Source organism: Anas acuta, chromosome 4 (genome assembly GCF_963932015.1).
Source record: "Anas acuta chromosome 4, bAnaAcu1.1, whole genome shotgun sequence".
NCBI lineage: Eukaryota > Metazoa > Chordata > Aves > Anseriformes > Anatidae > Anas > Anas acuta.
Window position 1 is genome coordinate 59,882,312 of NC_088982.1, and position 20,551 is coordinate 59,902,862.

Here is a 20,551-nt window from a genome sequence, read left to right on the forward strand (position 1 = left end):
AGTCTGCATATGAATCTAAACTAGGAGTATTATTGAAAGAAGACGGCATGAGCCAGCAATGTGCCCGTGCCACCAAGGCTAATGCTATCCTGGGCTGCATTAGGCAAAGTACTGCCAGCCTATTGCAGGAGGTGATTGTTCCCCTGTAGTCAACCCTGGTGAGACCACACCTGGAGTGTTCCGTCAGCCCAGTTCTGGGCTCCTCAGTACAAGGAAGACATGGAGCTACTAGAGAAAGTCCATCAAAAGGCAATGAAAAGGATGAAGTGCATGGAGCATCTCTCATGTGAGGAAAGACTGAGAGAGTTCTGTGGCTTTCTAGCCTAGAAGAGAGAAGAGAAGGCTCAGGAGGGAACTCATCTGTCAAGTATAAAAATACCTAAAGAGAGGGTGCAAGAGAACCTAGACAGACTCTTCTCAGTGGTGCTCAGGGACAGAACAAGGTGCAGTGGGCACAAACTGAAACACAGGAGGTTCAGTCTGAACATCAGGAAATGCTTTTTGACCATGAGGGTGACTGAGCAATGGAACAGGTGACCCAGAGAGGCTGTAAAATCTCTGTACTTGGAAACACTTAAAACCTTTCTGGATGTGGTCCTGGATAGCCAGATCTTGGTGTCCCTGCTTTAGCAGTGGGGTTGACCTGATAACCTTCCTTCCAGCTGTAATGGGTCTACATGGCAAGGTTTTGGTAGCAGGGGGCCATAGGGGTGGCTTCTGTGAGAAGAATCTAGATGCTGCCCCATGTTAGGTAAGGGCCCACTGTTGACCAGAGCCAAGCCAATAAACGATGTTGTTTTGTAACTGTAAAAAAAAACAAAACACTGCTCCACATGTACCTGGGAGAGTGAGGAGTGAGAAACAGCCTTGCAGGCGCCAAGGTCAGTGAAGAAGGAGGGGGAGAGGTGCTCCAGGCACCAGAGCAGAAGTCCACTGTGGACTCTGGTGAGGACCATGGTGAAGCAGGCTGTCCCCCTGCAGCCCATGGAGTACCACAATAGAACAGGGTTTTGGCCCGTGGAGGAGACCACAGTGGAGCAGATGGACCTGCACTGACAGAGTCTGTGGCCCTGCCAGAGCAGATTCTGGGCCAGACCTGTAGCCCGTGGAGAGGAGACCACGCAGGAGCAGGTGACCTGGCAGGAGCTGCTGCCCATGGGTGATCCAGGTTGGAGCAGTTTGCTCCTGAGGGATGGACCCTGTGGTATGGACCCATATCTGGAGCCGCTCTGGAAGAGCTGCTGCCTGTGGGAAGCCCACGAAGCATCAGTTCATCAAGGACTGCATCCTGTGGGAGGGACCCCACAGCCCAGGGGACGAGAGTGACTGAGAAGGAGCAGCAGAGAAGAAGCGCTGTAGACTGACTATAACCCCCATTCTCCCATTCCTGTGTGCCGCTCAGGGGGAAGAGGTGGAAGAGGGTGTATGGGGGGGAAGGTGCTTTTGGTTTCTTTCCTTTGTTTCTCACTTCTCTAGCTTGTTAGCAATAGGCAATAAATCTTTCCATCTCCCTATGCTGAGTCTGTTTTGCCCATCACGATAATTAGTGCGTGATCTCCGTGCCCTCATCTCAACCCCCGAGCCCGTTTCATCGTATTTTTTCCCCGTTCCTCTTTGAGGAGGGGGAGTGAGAAAGCGGTTGTGGTGGAGCTTGGCCGCCGTCCCAAGTGAAACCACCACACCAACCTCAACCATTCTGTGATACTGGGACATACCCTATTCTGGGTCTCAGAAGAAACATGCTTGTCAAATGCTTTTGCATTATTTTAGCAGTTTTGGTGGTGATTGATCCTGACGATAGTAAACAGAGGGGAGGAAAAAAATGACATGGCAAAATAAAATAAATAAATAAATAAATAAATAAAAGCTGACAAATGTAAAATCATCCATCAATGATTTTCACTATTATGTTTTTTCCAGTAATGTGTAACATAATGATGTGGCTTTTATATCTAGCCAACAATTTGTCTCCCAGATGGACCATTTATACTGGGTCAGTTGCTCTAAGAATAAAGCTGCATTACCTTGTCAGTCTATTCATTGTAGTTAGTACGATCACTTTTAACCTGAGATGGTTATCATCTTCTTCTGTTATTTTTAGAAACCAATTGTCGAGTACCTTACTCTTGCAGAAGAGAAGAAACAAATGAGCTGCTTCACCACATTCTGGAAGTGACAGCAAGAGCTTTGTATATAGCCATTAGACATTTTAAAAGCTTTCCAAGAAAATCCATCCTTTTATTAGTAAAGCCTTTTCAAGAGATACAAGCCACTTGCTTACCAACTTCTTCTTTATTGTTATAATAAACTTCTTATTGATTACATCCTGACTCTCAGTTTTAGTGTCAAGGTTTGGGAGTACATATACTAAGTACTTGAGTATGTGCTTCATAAGAAGTACATTTCAGTACATTTTTCACTACATACAATAAACTTCCAGATAAATTCTAGAAATAAAATGCTGTAGTGTCGCACAAGAAGAGAAGTGTCTAAAGCTGGAATTGCTGACCAGGAGCTATGTTGCTGTCAGGGTGAGTGAAAACAGCCATCTGGTTCTGGTAAATTTACTTACTAAATATCCTGAGCTATCTATAGCAAGTTATGAGCACACTGCTTTTGGTACCCTTTTTTTTGTTTGTTTGTTTTCCCCTAAATGCTGATGTGAAGAATATATCCTGCTGCCTATATATATATATATATGTATATATTTTTTTCTCTTCCTTAATTTGCATGCATCATCTGATTGCTAATACATTCGTTATCAGACCACGTTATGACTTGATCCAGTCACGCTATACTAGTATATTTTAAAATTTCTATATGTGTTTTTCATCCTGTCTGTGAATTAAGAAAATAATGCACGGAGAATTAATCAGTAATGAAAATGTCTAGAAGTTTTGTCGTGTGTGATTGGCTACGATTAAAATAACTGAGGTAACACCAATCATACTGGTTTTTGGCTTATTTTTTCCACTATATGAGTAGTAAACAGTTTCAGACTTGTATCTGTGAAATTAGATGTTTATTTCTTAGGTTATTTTGAATATAGCTAAATCTTTGCTGTGATAATATTTTGTCAGGCTTGAAAAAATTCTTGTAGCTTTAGATAAATATTGCCATTTATAATACAGAAAAATCAAATCATTCCAAGACGTTTATTTCTACGATTATTAAGGTTATTTTATTAAAACTTGATATGCCTGTGCTCGTAATTTCTCCTAATAAGACATATCAGACCAACAAAATGGAATTCTCAAAACAATATTAATGTAAGAGAAATAATGTGTTTTTGTTTTGTTTTGTTTTGTTTTTCAAATATAAATATAGCGAATAAAACATCATGTTAACATTCTAAAGATTGAATATTCTAAAAAATGTTAGGAGTTCTAAAGATTAAAAAAAAATAAAAAAAAAAATGGAAAGGGGAAGGGAAAGTTTTGTCATTCATCCAAGATATCTGTGAGTGTCTGATGGCACCCTGTCTCCCATTTTAGTGGGAGTTTGTTCAAATGCCTGAATATCAGTCAAGCCTTCAATAAAAACAGTCTTCATTGAAAATTTCAAACTAGTTTTAATCATTGTACTGATGTTTCAAATATATTCAATTTGGTCATTAGTTCAGATCTACACCCTTGGGAATGCAGGCAGGCTTTATTAATCACTTTTTTTTTTTAATCTGGTACTGAATAATTCTTTTCTCAAAGGTAGGCGTATGAAAACTTTGTTAATAGGAAGGACTGTCAAATGAAATGTATTAATTGAAGCTAGCAAAAAGTCTGGGTCACATTAGAGAAAACTGTGTCTCTAAGCAATCTGAGTTACTACATTTGCTTCAGGGATCGTGAAACTCAAGACCACCAGCTTGGGCTTCTCAGAAAACTAAAAACAAGTTGGTAGAGAACAGCATCTAGAAAAACTAACTTTGGACCAGCTCTGATTGTAATGTCTCCAAATTTACACTGCCTGGAAACAAAAAAACACTGAAAGTAATGCCAAATGGAAGGGCAGTGGGATGAGTCTTCTATCCAGTGAAAAACCTAAGCTTGTTGTCTGTGTAAGAGTTTCTTCCTCTCCTTCCTGAGCTCTTGTTTCTCATATGTGCAATGATGCTGACACAGATCTTGTTGATAAAGGGCTTTGCCTGCTTGACACATAGATTTGGTATAGGAAAAACACGGGCGTCCCAGTCTAGTGGGATGTATGTGTATGAAAGAATTTCAGATCTGAAAAAACATTGTAGTTATCCTGGCAAATCATTTATGAAGTTTCTTTCTTCCCCTATTCCCACTGAGATACCAGTCTTTTATTAGACTGCCTGACTTTCAAACAGGCATAAGTCATATCAACCTCTGTAAATGCTCTCTGATAACTTCTGCTGTGTCTGTTAAGTATAATCATACTCTTCTGTAGTCATCTATGTTTCTTAACCAAGTTGTGCTTTGATCAAAGGTATTTCTTCCAGTTTGGATTTCCACCTATTTTAGCAGCTGGATGCACGTGCAGCTGTGATCTTCCTAAGAGCTCTTCACTGTGTCATGACAAAGCTACTGCGTTAAGCTTATTTTTTTGTTGTTGTTTGTTTGTTTGTTTGTTTTTATTTTATTTGTCAACCACACTTGGGAAGAATTTTTTAATTGCCTTCTTACAGGGATGATATTACCATTTGGCAACCCCATCCCTACCATTACAGATTATCATATCTAAATCTATCTTCTACTACAACAGCTACTACTACTGCCTATTTTTTGCTTCCTGAGCAAAATGGCAAAAAACAACTTTCAAAACATATATTTATATTCTTGGGTAACTTTTTAAAAAATGTGGGATGAATTGAATCAACAATGATTTAGTAGTTTTTGAGCTGATCCAGAAAATAGACAAAATGATTATAAAACATTTTTTTCTTTAAAAAAAATATATATATATATATTATTTTCAGAAAATTAATAAGCCAGAATTCAAATATCCTGCCTGCATTAACAGCAAATATTGGACTGTTTCTTCTGTTAGACCAACAATATTTTAATTAAGAACAATGACCCTTTTATTTCTTTTGCTGGTTTTGAATCTTCTTATGTGACATTTAGAAAAGAACCGTTAGCCATTAAGAAAAACTTGTGCTTGCGTAGAGGGTTATTTGCAAGTCATAATCAAGTTCTAAATGGGTTTTATAAACATTAGTTAGGTAGGTTGCTACCGTAACCTTAGGAATTATTCCAATAATCTCATCCTCTGGATTTAGATTATTTGCTCATTATCCTCACCACATCTTTTGCTATTTATTTTTTTTTTTGCTTTCATAGTTTACCTCTGTTAGACATTATGGTTTTTCAAAAGACTAAAGTGAAGTTTGAAAATGTAAAATGTCTCTGCTTCGTTCGTTAATTATTTTTAGGTGTGAGGTATCTGTTTCTGTAGTACATGGTGGCCCCAAAATATCAATAGTGTGAAGCTTGACTGTGATCTTTTTATGTTCTAATACTGAAGATCAAAAAGCATAGGAGTAGCTGAAGATTAAAATTAAAAATTGCTAAATATTCAGTCGTGACATGACTAAATAGTTCATAATGCTGTGATAATTTCCTTTGCATTGTTTATGATACTCATTCAGTGTACTATAAGAATTGATTTAATTTCTTTGTAGGTACTGGATAATGCACCCCATATGACTTTTGATTTGAATTAGAACTCTCATTAATTATGATACTACTGGAATTATTTTTTGTTTCTTTTAGTGTGTGTCTCTGAGTTTCTTATGATATACGCACATGTGCATTACGCAGTTTACCAGTTTCAGATGCTAAGACTGAAACCTTTGTCTAATGAAACAATTCTTTATTTTTGTTTAGTTCAGATCCTTAAGCATTTTCAGAAATCCAGGTAAACATTGAACCCATGGTTCTTTTGTCATCTTGAAATAGTCACTGATCATTTCATATTTACTATACCTGAATAATGGAATAGCATTATGGAATAATGCAATCAGTTTTCTTAAATATTCCATAAAACCATAAACCATAAAATATCCTGAGTTGGAAGGGACCATAAGGTCCCTTAGGACCTTATAAGGATCATCAAGTCCAACTCCTGGCACCACAAAGGTCTACCCAAAAATTCAGACCATATGACTGAGTACAGTACAAACACCTCTTAAACTCCGACAGGCTTGGTGCCATGACTACATCCCTTGGTAGGCTGTTCCAGTGTACAACAACCCTCAGTGAAGAGCCTCTTCCTGATACCCAGCCTGAACCTCCTCTGTCACAGCTTGACACCATTCCCTTGGGTCCTATCACTGGTGACTAGAGAATAGATTAGCACCTGCCCCTCCACTCCCCCTCATGAGGAAGTTGTACACCTCAATGAGCTCTCCCCTCAGCCTCCTCTTTTCCAGGAGGAACAGGCCAAGTGACCTCAGCCACTCCTCATACATCTTCCCCTCTGTCCCTTCACCATCTTAGTAGCAGCCCTATTAGCCCTACCTTATTAGGCTTTCGTCTAATAATGATACCTCTTCAATAAAATCTGTCAGTCAGCCTGTTTAAAATGTGTACTTTCATAATCTATTTTGAGAATTCAATAGGATGAAATAGTTGTCAAAAGTGTGTCTGTTATATGTATTTATTTGAATGCATGTATATGTATTATTAAAGTGTGTGCATGTGTGTATATATATATATATATATATGAAGTATATATGTACTTTATCAATCAGAACTCTAGGCTAAAACTTGTCAAATTTATTAGGTGTGACCAGTTTTTGAAAGATATTCTGTCATACTGTGTGGTTTGGCAAGGCTCTTAGAGTTAATGTTTTAAAAATATTGTAATTTACTTGCTCGTCCAGTGTTCTGGAATTTCTGCATCTAATAATTTTTCAGTTACTGTGATAAAATCATGATACTGAATGTAAATATTCATCAAACTTTTTTTGTGTCTCTGTCTGAGTACCTTGAACATTCCCAAGTGCTGATTCCCACACCAAGTAGCACTTTTTTTCTCAATAATTTAAAAATCAGCTGATGATTACCTGAGCATACAATACATAGTGAGAATGTTGCTGGTAATTGTAACATAGCCAGACTAATAACCCTAAAAAATAAAGCAAAAATTGCAATAATATATTTCTAGTCATAGCATATGGCATATTCTTTGGGACTGTCTGTTTAACATTTAGGTATGTATTTATAGTTCTTAGAAAAAATGAAACCTTGATCCTTGGTGGTAGTTGGGATGAACTGATGTTACATGAGTTTGGACTGACAAAATAGGAAATATATTGACTTGCCTGAAGTTTGATGATAGCTTATTGGGTGTAGTTTTATGTTGAACAGTTCTGTAAGTAAAATATTTATTTATTTATTAATTGATTGGAAAAAATATTCAACAGATTTTACAACAACAAAAAAAACCTGCTTTTATATGATCTCAAAAGAAGAAAAAGTTATTTCAATAGAGCACATGGACTGTATATGAATTAACCTTTATAGATTTGTTCTTGTATAAAGTATCTTAGAAGAAGTTAATGGTTTTCATAAAAGTGGTCAGATTCAGTTCGGGGAATTAAATTAGGGATTTAGCAGGGTGTTATTAATGTCGTTGAAACGTTCTGTTTTAGGGGCAGTCCGAGTGCTTGCATTCTCACAATTTGGAGGTTGATTTTTTTATTTGGCTAATTTTAATGGTGTTAATCACTTTGTAAGCTACAGATAAAGTTGGGTGACAAGACAAGAAATGAAATGGTGTAAAAAACAGGATGAATACTGACATGATAAAGGGTAACATAAGATTTTGAAGTCTGGTAATATTTTGACTTGGGAGGAATTTCCTTTTACTAGTTTATTTAAAACCACTTTTGTAAACTTGGTTTTCCTTGTTTGACTTACTGATGTGTATTAGTGTTATTATATGGATGTGTATTCATGAGTTCTGGTTGTAAATATTCACAGGAAGTTAATTTTTGCAGTTTGTCTCATTCATCAACAAGTGCATGGGAAAATCTCTAGCATTTGAGATGGTTACCTAAACAACTTTTAGCTTTATATTTTAAATTTTTAAATTTATACACACACACACACACACACACACATATATATACACACACACACGTATATTTATGAAATCAACAGTTTGATCCTACAAAGGGATTTAATCTGGTTCTTATTTCTTATTGAATCAACTGAGTTTTGCCCAGGCTGTTCTATTATCTTTTAGTAAAATGAAAGGCAGTCTTTAAATGTAAAACTGATCATTTTATCTGATTTTGTTTGTGCACGTAAGCTTATAAACCCAATGAGAGATTTTTTGTTGTTGTTGTTGATTTGTTTGTTGTTGTTTTTTTTCCCCATCCCCATGTGCATAAAGACTATTACATCAATTCTGTTATGGGCATATGTTTAATTTAATTTTAAATTTATGGAGAAAAACTAATACCTCCCAGTCTAAAGGCAATGTGATATCTGAATATGAATATAAATACCTGTAAAAGAAATTTAAGAATGTACAAAAAGTCTAAAAATGTAAAATGGTTTCTTCTGAAGTGCTTTAAGCATTTTTGCTCTAAACATTTAATGGTAACCTCTCTAAGGACTTTGTAAACAGTTTCTGCTTGTTCATTTGCTAGAAGAACTTAAAATAGTTCAGTATGAAAACAGAAGTTATGGCCAAAATTAAAGCTTAGAAGAGAAGAGGTTTTTTTTCTTTTTTTTTTTGTTTCTGTAAAATATGGTATATATAAGTGCATGTCTTTGTATAAAATACAAGTGTACATATAATGGCATAAATTATTAATTTAATTTACCGAGTACAATAAAAGAGTGATAACTTCATTTTTGACATACATTTCTAGAAACAATAGATTTTTTTCTATTTGTATGAAATTGTTCCATTACTTATTTCTCCAAAACTTTTATTTTTGTTGTTGTTTGTTTGTTTGTTTTCTGAATGACCTCACAAATGTTTTTTCCTGAATTTATGCATCCCTTCTCTGATTATAGAAATTAACTTATTTATATTCTCAGATAATCTTTACATGATAAAATCTATAAGATATAGGCCTCTCAGTTTTTCGTTACTCACACTTACATCTTTCTTTTTCAGATGACACGAGAGCAGTATATTTTAGCAACACAACAGAACAGCCTTCCCAGGACTGAAAATCCTCAGTTTTACCCAGTAGGGATTTATGGATGGCGAAAGAGGTGCTTATACTTCTTTGTACTTCTCCTGTTGGTTACCATGATTGTTAACTTAGCAATGACAATATGGATTTTGAAGGTTATGAATTTCACAGTGGTAAGTATCTCAGCGACTTTATCCTATTTCTTATACTAATAACTTATAGTTTCAGTTCTCTTTCCTTTAGCATATTATATACAAATTCTATAACTTTGGATTAGAAATGGCATATACTTCTTTGAGTGTTGCTTCATATGTTTATACTCTTTGTATATATTCTGATGTGAGTGGTCTCTGCCCTGTTTTTGTTAATATCTGATGAAAATATACCTGTATCTTAGATTTATTTGTTTGCCCAACTGAAAGCATAACGGTGACTGCCCCAAGTGTCTCTTGGTTGTTTTTCTGCACTGATAGCAAACAGTAGGAGTATGCTATGCCTGTTTTGTATGGTATGTTTCCTTTAAAGGAGAAAACCAGGTTAGTTGGGTTCAATTTGGGATGGCTTTTTTAGTATCTGTTGTTACTATTTCTCTAAAGTTTACTGGTCTCGATGGCCAGTAAAACTCTGTGTTTCACTTAGAACAAACAGTGCCTGTTTTGATGCTGATACGATCAGGCAGGTGGGTATAAAAACCACAGAAATTTATGAGACAGCCTCCATCTAGAAACTTTAATAGCAGCAAAGTGTTACTAATGTATTCCCAATGTACACGTGCCTGAAAGAATGTCTGTGTTCAGTAAATGTTGTATTATCTACCCAGCTGTTCCCAAAGCTTTGCATGTATAAAGGTGATTGGTGTGCTCACTAGTTGCTGTGGTGTATCTCTTTGTATATCAAAAGTCAGAACACTCCTCAGAATAAAATAAGTGGTTCTGCTCCAGTGTAATAGCAGTGTAGTCTAACTGGGTTTTGATGTATTTAATAGGGTATTTCTAATTAATAGGGTCATGGCACATTTCAATTCTCCATTAGTTTCTTGGAAATAAAAAGCAGACAATAAAAGCAGCCTTAAACACATATGAAACTATTCTATACTTTCCAATGCTCTCTAATACATAGTGTTACCTGAGATCATTGTCTGTCGAGACGTATTGTAGAAATACATTGCAACTTTTGAGTTGCCAGCAGTGCATAAATGTGGTATGTTTGTATTTTGACAACTATATGACAATTTCATGTATCAAAGAGCTTGACATAAGTGTTTTTTTATTATTATTATTAATATTTTTAATTGTAATGTGCTTTCAAAATAGGACACACTTTTGATACTCCTATTAGAAGCATATTTAGGGTATCATATCTGTTGACTTGAGTAAAATGATCTGATATTTATCCAGAAGGGAATTAACCATGGAAAATTAAAAATACTTAATTAATTTAAAGGTGTTTAAATAGCGCAGCACTTTCTCTGGGCAAAAGATTACATTCCAATAAAATATTTGAATCTACTGCTAAGAAATTTTATTTGTGTATCTCAGCAGTGGTAAGAAATCGGAAGTGCAGCTTGAAATCTTTTGAAAGGGAAAAATACATTTGCCAAACTGTTTAAAGAGTACAAAGGAGGAATCTAGCCATGACAAAAATAATTGTTGAAATTGAACTGCTTGGCATTTTGATATTATTTTAAATTCTTTGCCACTTTTGCACCAGCCAATACTGAGTTCTTTATGAAAATAACAGTAATTGTATGAAGGGGTCATGAAAAGCCAGGTCATGGGTTTTGTCATTGCTGGCTGACAGTTGCAATGATGTTAATGTGTGAGCTGTTGAATTTCTATTTTTTAACTGTACAGCTGTAGCCACTGGCCAATTGGCACAATAAAAGCCTTTCTGAGCTCAGTTCATAGATTCTCCAGTAGGAAAGTTTTCTGAATATACTGACCTTGCTTGTAAAGGTCGTGTTCTGAATCTGAACTCATTATCTCACATTCTTTTTATGCACAAAGAGAAATATGGTCTCCCATAGGCCACTGATTTCATAGTAAGACAGTCAACTAAAGTGAAATTGTCCTTAAGATATGCATGCTGAAAAGCCAATCAAACAAGCAAATTAAAAAAGAAAAATGGTTTATTTGCAATTAGGTAAAAACATAGTACAGGCAGGTTTGTGCAAGTCTCTTTTTCTGAGATTAGCTGGTGTAACTGGAAATGGTAGATAAACTTTCAAGCATAGAGTCTCTTCTTACAATGTACAATGGAAGAAAGAAACTTGCAGGATATGTACAAGTTAAGAGTAATTTCCCCAGTTTAATATGTATCAGTTAAACAAGCAAAACCAAAAGCAATTAGTATCAGTGTAGCAGAGGGAATATTACATGTAGGAATCAGAGATAAAGTAATCATTTTTTGAAACATATTCCCCAGCTGATAGCTTAGTGGTGATGTCCCTTAATGTCTGGTTGAGATCTGTACCCTCACTGTTCAGTCATCTATTTAAAAAGATGCAATGTGAGAACTTCAATACAGAGAAGTCCCCAAACAATTCCACTAATAGATATATCTATCTGTAACATACCATCCTATCCTGGGTTTATGTGGAAAGTAATTATTCAGTAGTAGGTTATATTAGAGAAAGATCTGACCTTGAACAAAATGTTCTGCAAATAACTTAGCTGTGAAACAATCCTCAGGCTAAACTCATCATTGGAATAAAGCTCTTTCTTCTGTAATGTGCATCAAGTGGATCTACTCTGTAGTGAGTGGTAAATTTTCAACCACTGTGATATATCCTTCACTAGTGGAGCCATCAAAATCTCCAAATTACATGCTTGAACTTTGGACTTCATCTATTGTATTAAATTATTTCCTGAAAAATAAACAACTACCATCCTCAAGAATGAGCTCAACTTTCCTCACAGCTCTTAAGTCTAATCTTCAAAGGAGACCTGATTCTTAGAAGAATCAAGACAGAAGCTAAAATTCATAGCTTTTCTGAGAATCAAAATCACAGACTCTAGAGATAAGAGTTTTATGGAAAATTTATTATTTCCTTTCCTTGTACTAACATTGCCATGGTCCATAGGGTCCCCATGGAAATGTCTGTCTTTCACCTTCCCTCAGATTATAGTATCCTACCTCTCACTTAGTAGAGGCCGTGTGTGTATATATATGTACATATATATAAAAATAAGCTCAGACCAGTTAGTCCATTTAGCGTGTTTGTTTGTTTGTTTTAATCAATGCAATTAGTATATGAGGTGTTTCAAGAAAGATGGGCCATTCAAGTAATTATTTGGTGACAAAACCCCAGGGTAAATTATGGATATTAGGAGACATTTATTCTCAGAAAGAGTAGTCAGGCATTGAAACAGGTTGACCAGAGAATTGGTGGAGTCACCATCCCTGGCAGTGTTCAAGGAAAGGTTGGATGTGGTGCTTAGGTTGGATGTGGTTTAGTGGGTGACATTGGTGGTGGTTGGACTAGATGATCTTAGAGGTCTTTTCCAACCCTAATGATTCTGTGATTCTAATATGAATTAGCATCCTGAAAGAAATATTTTTTACTGTACCTTCATTCTTGTCATATTGTATGGTCCATAGCATAGGTAATTAGCTAATTTTTCTTAAAATATTTAATCACTTGAACATACTGTCTGATAACGTTTTTTATTTTATAGAGTCTGCAAATTACTTCAACCTCAATAGAACTATAATGTTATATTATTTACTCTTTATATAGCTGCCAGTGAAAAATGTATATTGACATTCTGTCAATCTTTTTTTATAAAGGAGATTTTTTTCACATTTTTGTCACTAAATACCACTGTACAAACAAGTGACTGAAAATTTTCTGTAAATATTTCAAATTACAGTTTAAAAGAGAAAATTCAAAGTAGTCCTCTTACTGCTGTAAAGCAGCATTGTGAAGTAATATTGTGACATGGGGCAATCAGTATAGGAACTTGAGATCTTTTGGTGGGGAGTCATTTAATATGAGTGCATTTATACATTTTCTAGTATTCATGCAATTGGCATTGACATGGGTGTTTACTTGATACTGTGTTATTCCATTACATGTTACATTACATGGATGTTAGGGTTTATTAAATTTGAAAAAACTATAATAGTAGTAATCTGTGTTGGGTTGGCCTGTGACTCAGCTACATATGCTAGGAAATACTAGCACCAAATTGTTTACTGGTTTTGGTTGTACAACTGTTTGTTTTTGTGTCTCTGTATTTTGCTTTCCTGCTAGAAATAGATGTATGAAAATATTGTTATTTGTTACCCATCTAAGGATGGAATCACACAGTTCAGGTATTTTTACTGCTGTAGTTACAGCAATGTTGTAGTCAATTTTGTCTAATGTCATGGCACACTATTTTCTGTGTTGTTACATGTTAAACTCCTCTTGCCAATAGTACTGACTTCTTTTTATAATAAGGAATGAGACAACTCATCATTTGGGTTGGGAATGAGACGACTCATCATTTGGGTTCAACATAAGTTATTTTTCACGGAAACTTGAACTTCAATTTAGCTGCAAACATAAACAGCTATTTGAATTTCCTGGCTGGAATTCATGTGCTTCATGCTCCTGGTTGATCATACTCTGCTTGTTGGCTGCCTAGCTCCAGACCTGTGTATTTGCACAGCAGCTAGTTTGCAAGGTGGTTGAGTGCATGCCCTAAGGTGCACATGCCAACATGACAAACTCTTTTTGTGTGGCAGCATATATAATAATAGTTGCATATATAAATATGCAACAATTAATTTGTCTCTGTTTGCATTTTTATAGGTTGTCCCGATATTCTTCTAGGAATTCGACTTTTAGAGTCTTCTGGTGATACAAAAATCTAAATCTGAAAATTGTATAAATTTATTTCTCTAGACTAATGAACACAAGTTCGTTTTCTTGTTTTTTTTCGGTTGCTGTGGAAGAGCAAGTTTTTAACTGCTGTCGCGTTAAAGGGGTGTAGCTGATTAACCGTCACGGGCCCGTTTGGATTCAGAGTACTGAACCAGTCGGACATTCACCAAAACTGGGGGTCCGTTCGGACATTCACCAAAACGTAATAACCGCCTGGGGGTCTGGTTAGATTCAGAACACTGAACTATCACGGATAACCACCCTCACCCTAGTTGCATTAATGAGAGCTATCACAATGCAATCAAGTATGGTTTATTACAGCAACAGATAATCAGGTTCTTTTGGATTGCCGGTGATAGTGACTATCTGCAAAAGCAAGCTAGTATGCATGAAATACACAGGTGTTCTAGGTGTGGGTTCTAGGTGTGGGTTCTAGGTGTGGGTTCTAGGTGTGGGTTCTAGGTGTGGGTTCTAGGTGTGGGTTCTAGGTGTGGGTTCTAGGTGTGGGTTCTAGGTGTGGGTTCTAGGTGTGGGTTCTAGGTGTGGGTTCTAGGTGTGGGTTCTAGGTGTTCTAGGTGTTCTAGGTGTTCTAGGTGTGGGTTCTAGGTGTTCTAGGTGTTCTAGGTGTTCTAGGTGTTCTAGGTGTTACAGGTGCGCAGCCTAGAAATAAACGCGTTAAAAGGATCAAAGACTCTATAGAGATTTAAAAGCAAATATTCAGATCTCACCCAAAGGCGTCCCAATGGGGGGGGAAGAGAGGCTCAGCCCGTCGACTGATCCCAGGAGTCAGGAGGTCCTAAGGATGTTGTATGTCCTTGGGATGGTATCTCCCCTGACGATGGTATCTTCCCTAACATCCCCTCTCTCTTGGGCCAATTTATATTATTTTCTATCTTTTAGGTGGAGCTTGAGTGGCTCTAGTCAAGCATATCTTAGTTATGATTGGTGTAAAGTTTTCCCGTCTCCGTTTAAAGTACTAGGCTCCGAGAAATTCAGAGCGCATGCTCAGTGAGGGGTGGTCGCACCTTGGAGGCGGGTAGCTTTTGGGATGGAGGTGTGTTTTGGTATTATAATGATATTATAATGAGCAAAAAGTACACTAGGGTACAGCATTTGTCAAAACATGACAGGTCTTTGGCTTAGGGTGGCAAAAAGTGCAGCTTTGTGCACAAGAACAATCGAGGCCCCACCTGATTACAGAGCCTAGCCGTGGTGTCTCCACTCCACTCCGCGCTCCGTGGTGTTCCTTAGAGCTAGCACACCAAGTTTCCCCAGCGCGATAGCATCTAAGGTTGGGAGCCTAGGGAATGCTCAGATAATGCAGTTATGCCCTACCCTGAAAGCCTCTTCAATGCTGTACCTTTTCCTTAAAAGTGTGAATGTTAGTTTTATTTTCCTAGTTACTTCAGGCATTTACACCACAACTGCTTATGCTGATGGGGCACATACCCATGAACAATTTGCCCATGGCAGCTTAGCACACTTGTCTAGAATGAAGAAGCAGCTCTTTTCCATTTCTTAGCTAATTTTCACTGAGGTGTCACATTTGCATCAGATTGGCATTTAAAATTTATGAAGTTGTTTAATAGCTGTACTTATCTCAAAAATAATTTGATTGTTTGGCAAACAGACAACTTTCATTTTCAAAGGCAGCAGTTTGTTATTATGTTTTGAATGAGCATTATTATGAGTTAATAATATCAGTTGCTGCATATTTAATAAAAGTGTTGTCATATCTGCATATTTCATTTATTTTAGTGGCAATCATTTATTGTCATTAATTTATACTGGAAGTAATCACATTTTCAGAGGAATAAAATGTGATATCTCTTAACTGGACTGAAAATTGTTACTCTACATCTTTCAACCTTTTAGTTTTTGAGAACCTTGTGTTCCATCTGGGGATGAATGCATGAAAGCTTTTGTTTCCTTTTTGTTTGCTCTTTTTTGTAGTGAGAATTATCCAGTCCAAAACAGGCAGTATCATTAATTATTAATGATGAAGAAACTTAGTCAAGATATCAGAGGCCAATGTTCAAATTCATGCAATCTCCGATATAGATCATGTGCCAGCTAGGTGTCCCACTCAAAGGCAAATTCCTTCTGTTTGGATTCTTGATATTACTTTTTAATGGGTATATGAGCTCTGTTTTTATTATCTTGTAATCTCAAACTTCAGATATCATCCCTATAAAAAGTTTTATTGAAAATTCCTATGAAATATCTATGTACTAATTAAAATATTTTCTGTTCAGAAAATATTAAAAATATTAGTCAATATTTTGACTTATTTTGACAAATTTTACAATATTTTTTTTACAAATTTTACAATAATTTACAAAAATTTACAATAATTTTTACAAATTTTACAATATTTTGACAAATATTAAAAATATTTTCTACTCATATATTCAGAATATATTTTCTTATAATGCTTTTTAAGAAAAGTTCAGGAAATTGTCAGCTAGCTAAAATAAGTATTAGTTTAAAAAAAAATACACGTGCATACATTCACAGATTCTTAATTATATAATTGACTGTTTTCATCTCCTTTTTATGTGGAAGACAGAAACTTAAGCTTCTTGAATGAACCTGTCAGCTCCATGCATGATCCAAGCACATGCTAATAGCATGTCAGCTAAGGAAACTTGCTAGTACTTTTTTCAGTACTTTTTTTACACTAGTACTTTTTTCACAGTCCTACCTTTTTAAAAAAAAATAAAATAAAATAAAAAAATTTGTGTAGTAGCACACCTTTATGGAACTGGAGGCTATTTGGTAAAACTTGCATCCTCTTTTATTTGGAATGCAGTGGATAGGAATAAATTGATTTATTTTTATCCTGTTTTGAGTGTCTCATATAGTTGCTGTTCTGAGTACAATGATGAATTTGTTTTTAGTTGTTTCCAACCCCATTTTTCTAAATCACTTTATATCTCATTTATTATTTGTACCTCCTGTATTTTGTATCTCCTTTTGCCAATCTTATGTGGGAAAAAAAATAACTAATTCCAGGGGCTTTGAGCAACCTGGTCTAGTGGAAGGTGTTTCTGCCCATGGTGGGGGGTTGGAACTAGATGATCTTTAAGGTCCCTTCCAACCCAAACATTCCTATGATTCTGTGGTTCTATGATCTTTTATTTGTAGCATATATGCATGGCAACAGATGGCACAAACAGCCAAATGTCACATATTTGATTAGGTATTTTACAGTGCAAGGCACCTTGCACCAAGGCAACTTCCTGTAAAAATTAGGAAGGTATTGTTTAAAACAGTACTATTTAACAGCATTTCTTATCAAATGTGAATTGTCTTGGTTTGATGCACAGGTTTCCTTATTTATTTTGGTTGGATGAATGAAGCTTTTAAATACTTTGGTTTGTTCCTGAGATGTAGATCTGTGCCCTTAGTGTTTATTACTACAAATGATCTTTGATGAAGAATACATAGGTTTCTCATTTTTATACTTGTTTAGTCATGCAGATTTAATGGCAGAAGATTAGTAAATCAAAGAATAAATACTTTGCACCCTACTTAACCCTGTAAAAATGTAATTTCTGTGTATACACAATCGACTAATGCAATAGTTTAAACAATTTCAATATGACCTTGTGTTTGCAGCTTTGGAAAATTGTAGTATCCAGAACCTTGAAAGCTAGGGGAAACAATGGGAAGTATAAATAATGTTTTCTTTCCAAAGAAGCACTGAGAACAAAAGGAGGTATTTGGCATTACAAGGTCACTGTTTGCTCATTTTTCTCACTGCTTCAGATTTGTTTCATGAAGTGTCAGGACAGATTTGGAATATACACATAAGGGGCATAGATTCATAATTTGTGTCTTAAACCATGTTAGCCATCTAGCATGCCACAGGTAGCTTGCCACGCGTTTCAAAAAAAAAAAAGGGTGGGTTGGCTACGTCTTCCTTTACTACTCATGCAGTGATTCTGATATGCATTAAACTAAGACTCAGGTAACTTCTTGTAAGAGTTTTAACATCTGAAGAGAATGCTGAGGATGGCAATGGAAGGTAAAAAACATGGCAACAGCAACTCTAAGTCTTCTGATAAGTTAGATGAGAATGAATGTTATATTTATTTATTTGTATTTATTTTCAGTTTGTGGAGGTCTGCCTTATATTAAATAATAATAATTTGTTTTAGCTGAGTAAACAATGTTTACTAGACAGCTTGTTATTAGTCATTCACTACATAAATAGACCAGAACAAGTAATTTCAGATTTTTTTTTTTCAAACATTTGCTTTCATTAAAATTTAATTAACTTCATTTTCATTATTGGCTTTTAGTAGTTTTCCCTTTCCACGTGTAATCTGTCATGACAGTGTAGTGGGTTTACATGGCAAGGTTTTGGTAGCAGGGGGCCATAGGGGTGGCTTCTGTGAGAAGTGCTATTCCCCCATTCCTCTGCACTGATCAGGTGGAAGAGGGTGGATGGGCGGGAAGGTGCTTTTGGTTTCTTTCCTTTGTTTCTCACTTCTCTAGCTTGTTAGTAATAGGCAATAAATCTTACCGTCTCCCTATGCTGAGTCTGTTTTGCCCGTCACGATAATTACTGCTTGATCTCCGTGTCCTTAACTCAACCCTTGAGCCCATTTCATTGTATTTTGTCCCCGTTCCTCTTTGAGGAGGGGGAGTGAGAGAGTGGTTGTGGTGGAGCTCAGCCACCCACTTGAGTAAAACCATGACAGACATAAATGTTTGTGGAAAGTGAGACTTCCAAGAAAATATTATGCAAAGATAATTTGGAATTTTTAAAGGTTTCTCAAGAAACCAGTTTCAAGAGTTAATTAGTCCAAGTCTGTTACTTGAATGGCAGATATTTTGAAGAGCGATGTTGATGTGTTGTATTTATTTTTAATTGGAATAATATATATATATATTAGGGTTCAGGAAAATTATCAACAGAAAGTCATTAAATGAAAAAGAAGTAAAATCTAATGCAACAGTAATTGTGTTTGTCACAAATAGAGCAAATAAAGCAGTCTAGTTAATTTTATAGTTCAGGCCAAACAGTAATGTTTGGTAGTGTTATTCAGCAGTAATTAGAAAGATATCAAACCACTTGAACAAACTTTAGTTACTTAAAGACAACAACAATCTGTATGAATAATGAAATGTGTCATGGTATCTTCTTTCTCTTGCATTATTGTTATGATTTATGTGGGTATGCAGTACAATAATAAATTACAGTCTGTGCCTGGAATCCTGTATTTATTTGTACACATCTTCCATCCTGAAATCAATAGAAATCCATATACAGGAGCAGCCTGTACTCATATCAGTGTAGCCTAAATTAGACCTAGCACATCTAGAAGTTATAATAAATAGGAAGATAAGATAGAATATGTAGTGATATATATCTTACATGGCAGAGTATTTCCTTTTTTTTCTTATTAGTCAGGATATTGGATGTGTGGCTAGAGTCCCAGGTAGGATTAAATGATGAAATCTTTTTTTTTTTTTTTTTTTTTTTTTTTTAAGCAGGAATAATACAGCAGTATGAACATCTTATCAAAAATGTGAATAATATATTTGTGTGGCCTTCAGGGGACCAACAGAAAAATTGAAAAGACCTTTACCCACAAGATGCAATACTACTGGGGTCTGGTATGTGTCTGGTGGTCATATTTTACTGTAATGATAGATACAATCTAGAAATAAATATCAAGAAATCTCACAGAGGCAGAAAAATAATATGATATTGCCAGAAAGAACACAGAAATAGTGGAATCGCAACAAAATAGAAGTCACTGTTATTACACCATCCAAAAGTTCTAGATTGCAATAGAAATTTGGCAGACTCTTCTTGAAAAGTCCAATTATTTATTATTGAATGCAACATACTGCATATCCTGTCTGTTACATCATTCCAAATTAGTAAGTCCAGCATCAACCGTAACAGACTCAGTGCATAATTTTTTTTACTTCACCATGCAATTAAGTGTAACAAGTTGTTTGGGATTCCTCAAACATCTTCACAGTTTCACGTCTATTTATTATATCTGAAAAAAAATAAAATAAAAATTGGATCCATGTTTTAACATATGTAATATGAGATGTGTTTTTTTTTTTTTTTTATGCTAGACAGAGCCCTTTCTTATTTTCTTTGTTGTCTTCAGTACACATCTCACTTAAGCCATGTTTGGAGGTCTGGGCATTCTATATAGGAATTGCAGAGGAGACAAAAATCTAAGCTTTGTTGGATGAACATGCAACAGGATGAACAAAAAATGTTTTTGCTTGAACAAACTGTTGTCAAATTATAGGTTAAGACATGCACTATAATGCTTTACTTTATTTACCAAATGATGACGATAACTAGTGCTGAACTTGTTTTCTTTTACATTAGTCAATTTAAATGAAAAATGTAAGATTCAAATAGTTAATAAGAAATTTGCTGGTGGATTTGTGCTCAGGGCAGATTGACGTAGGCTTATTTGTATATACAGATCCAAAACTTATTTTTTCATCAGGACAGATATAAATGGTTTACATGTTGAATTTCCTGGTGGTTTCATAGTTGTGGCATTTTTTTTGTT

General features: G+C 35.6%; 1 protein-coding gene across 14 annotated transcripts in view; it reads left to right on the forward strand.

The window, feature by feature from the left end:
* The window catches only part of SGCZ (sarcoglycan zeta), a 444,923-nt gene that overhangs the window by 227,576 nt on the left and 196,796 nt on the right, over positions 1-20,551 (forward strand). For all 14 annotated transcript variants that reach the window (XR_011096329.1, XR_011096330.1, XR_011096331.1 and 11 more), the window contains one exon: positions 9,100-9,294. Coding sequence is in view for 11 of the 14 variants with exons in the window: in XM_068681532.1 (XP_068537633.1) it covers positions 9,100-9,294 (195 nt within the window). In the remaining 3 variants the exon portion in view is untranslated. The remainder of the gene's footprint in view (positions 1-9,099; positions 9,295-20,551) is intronic.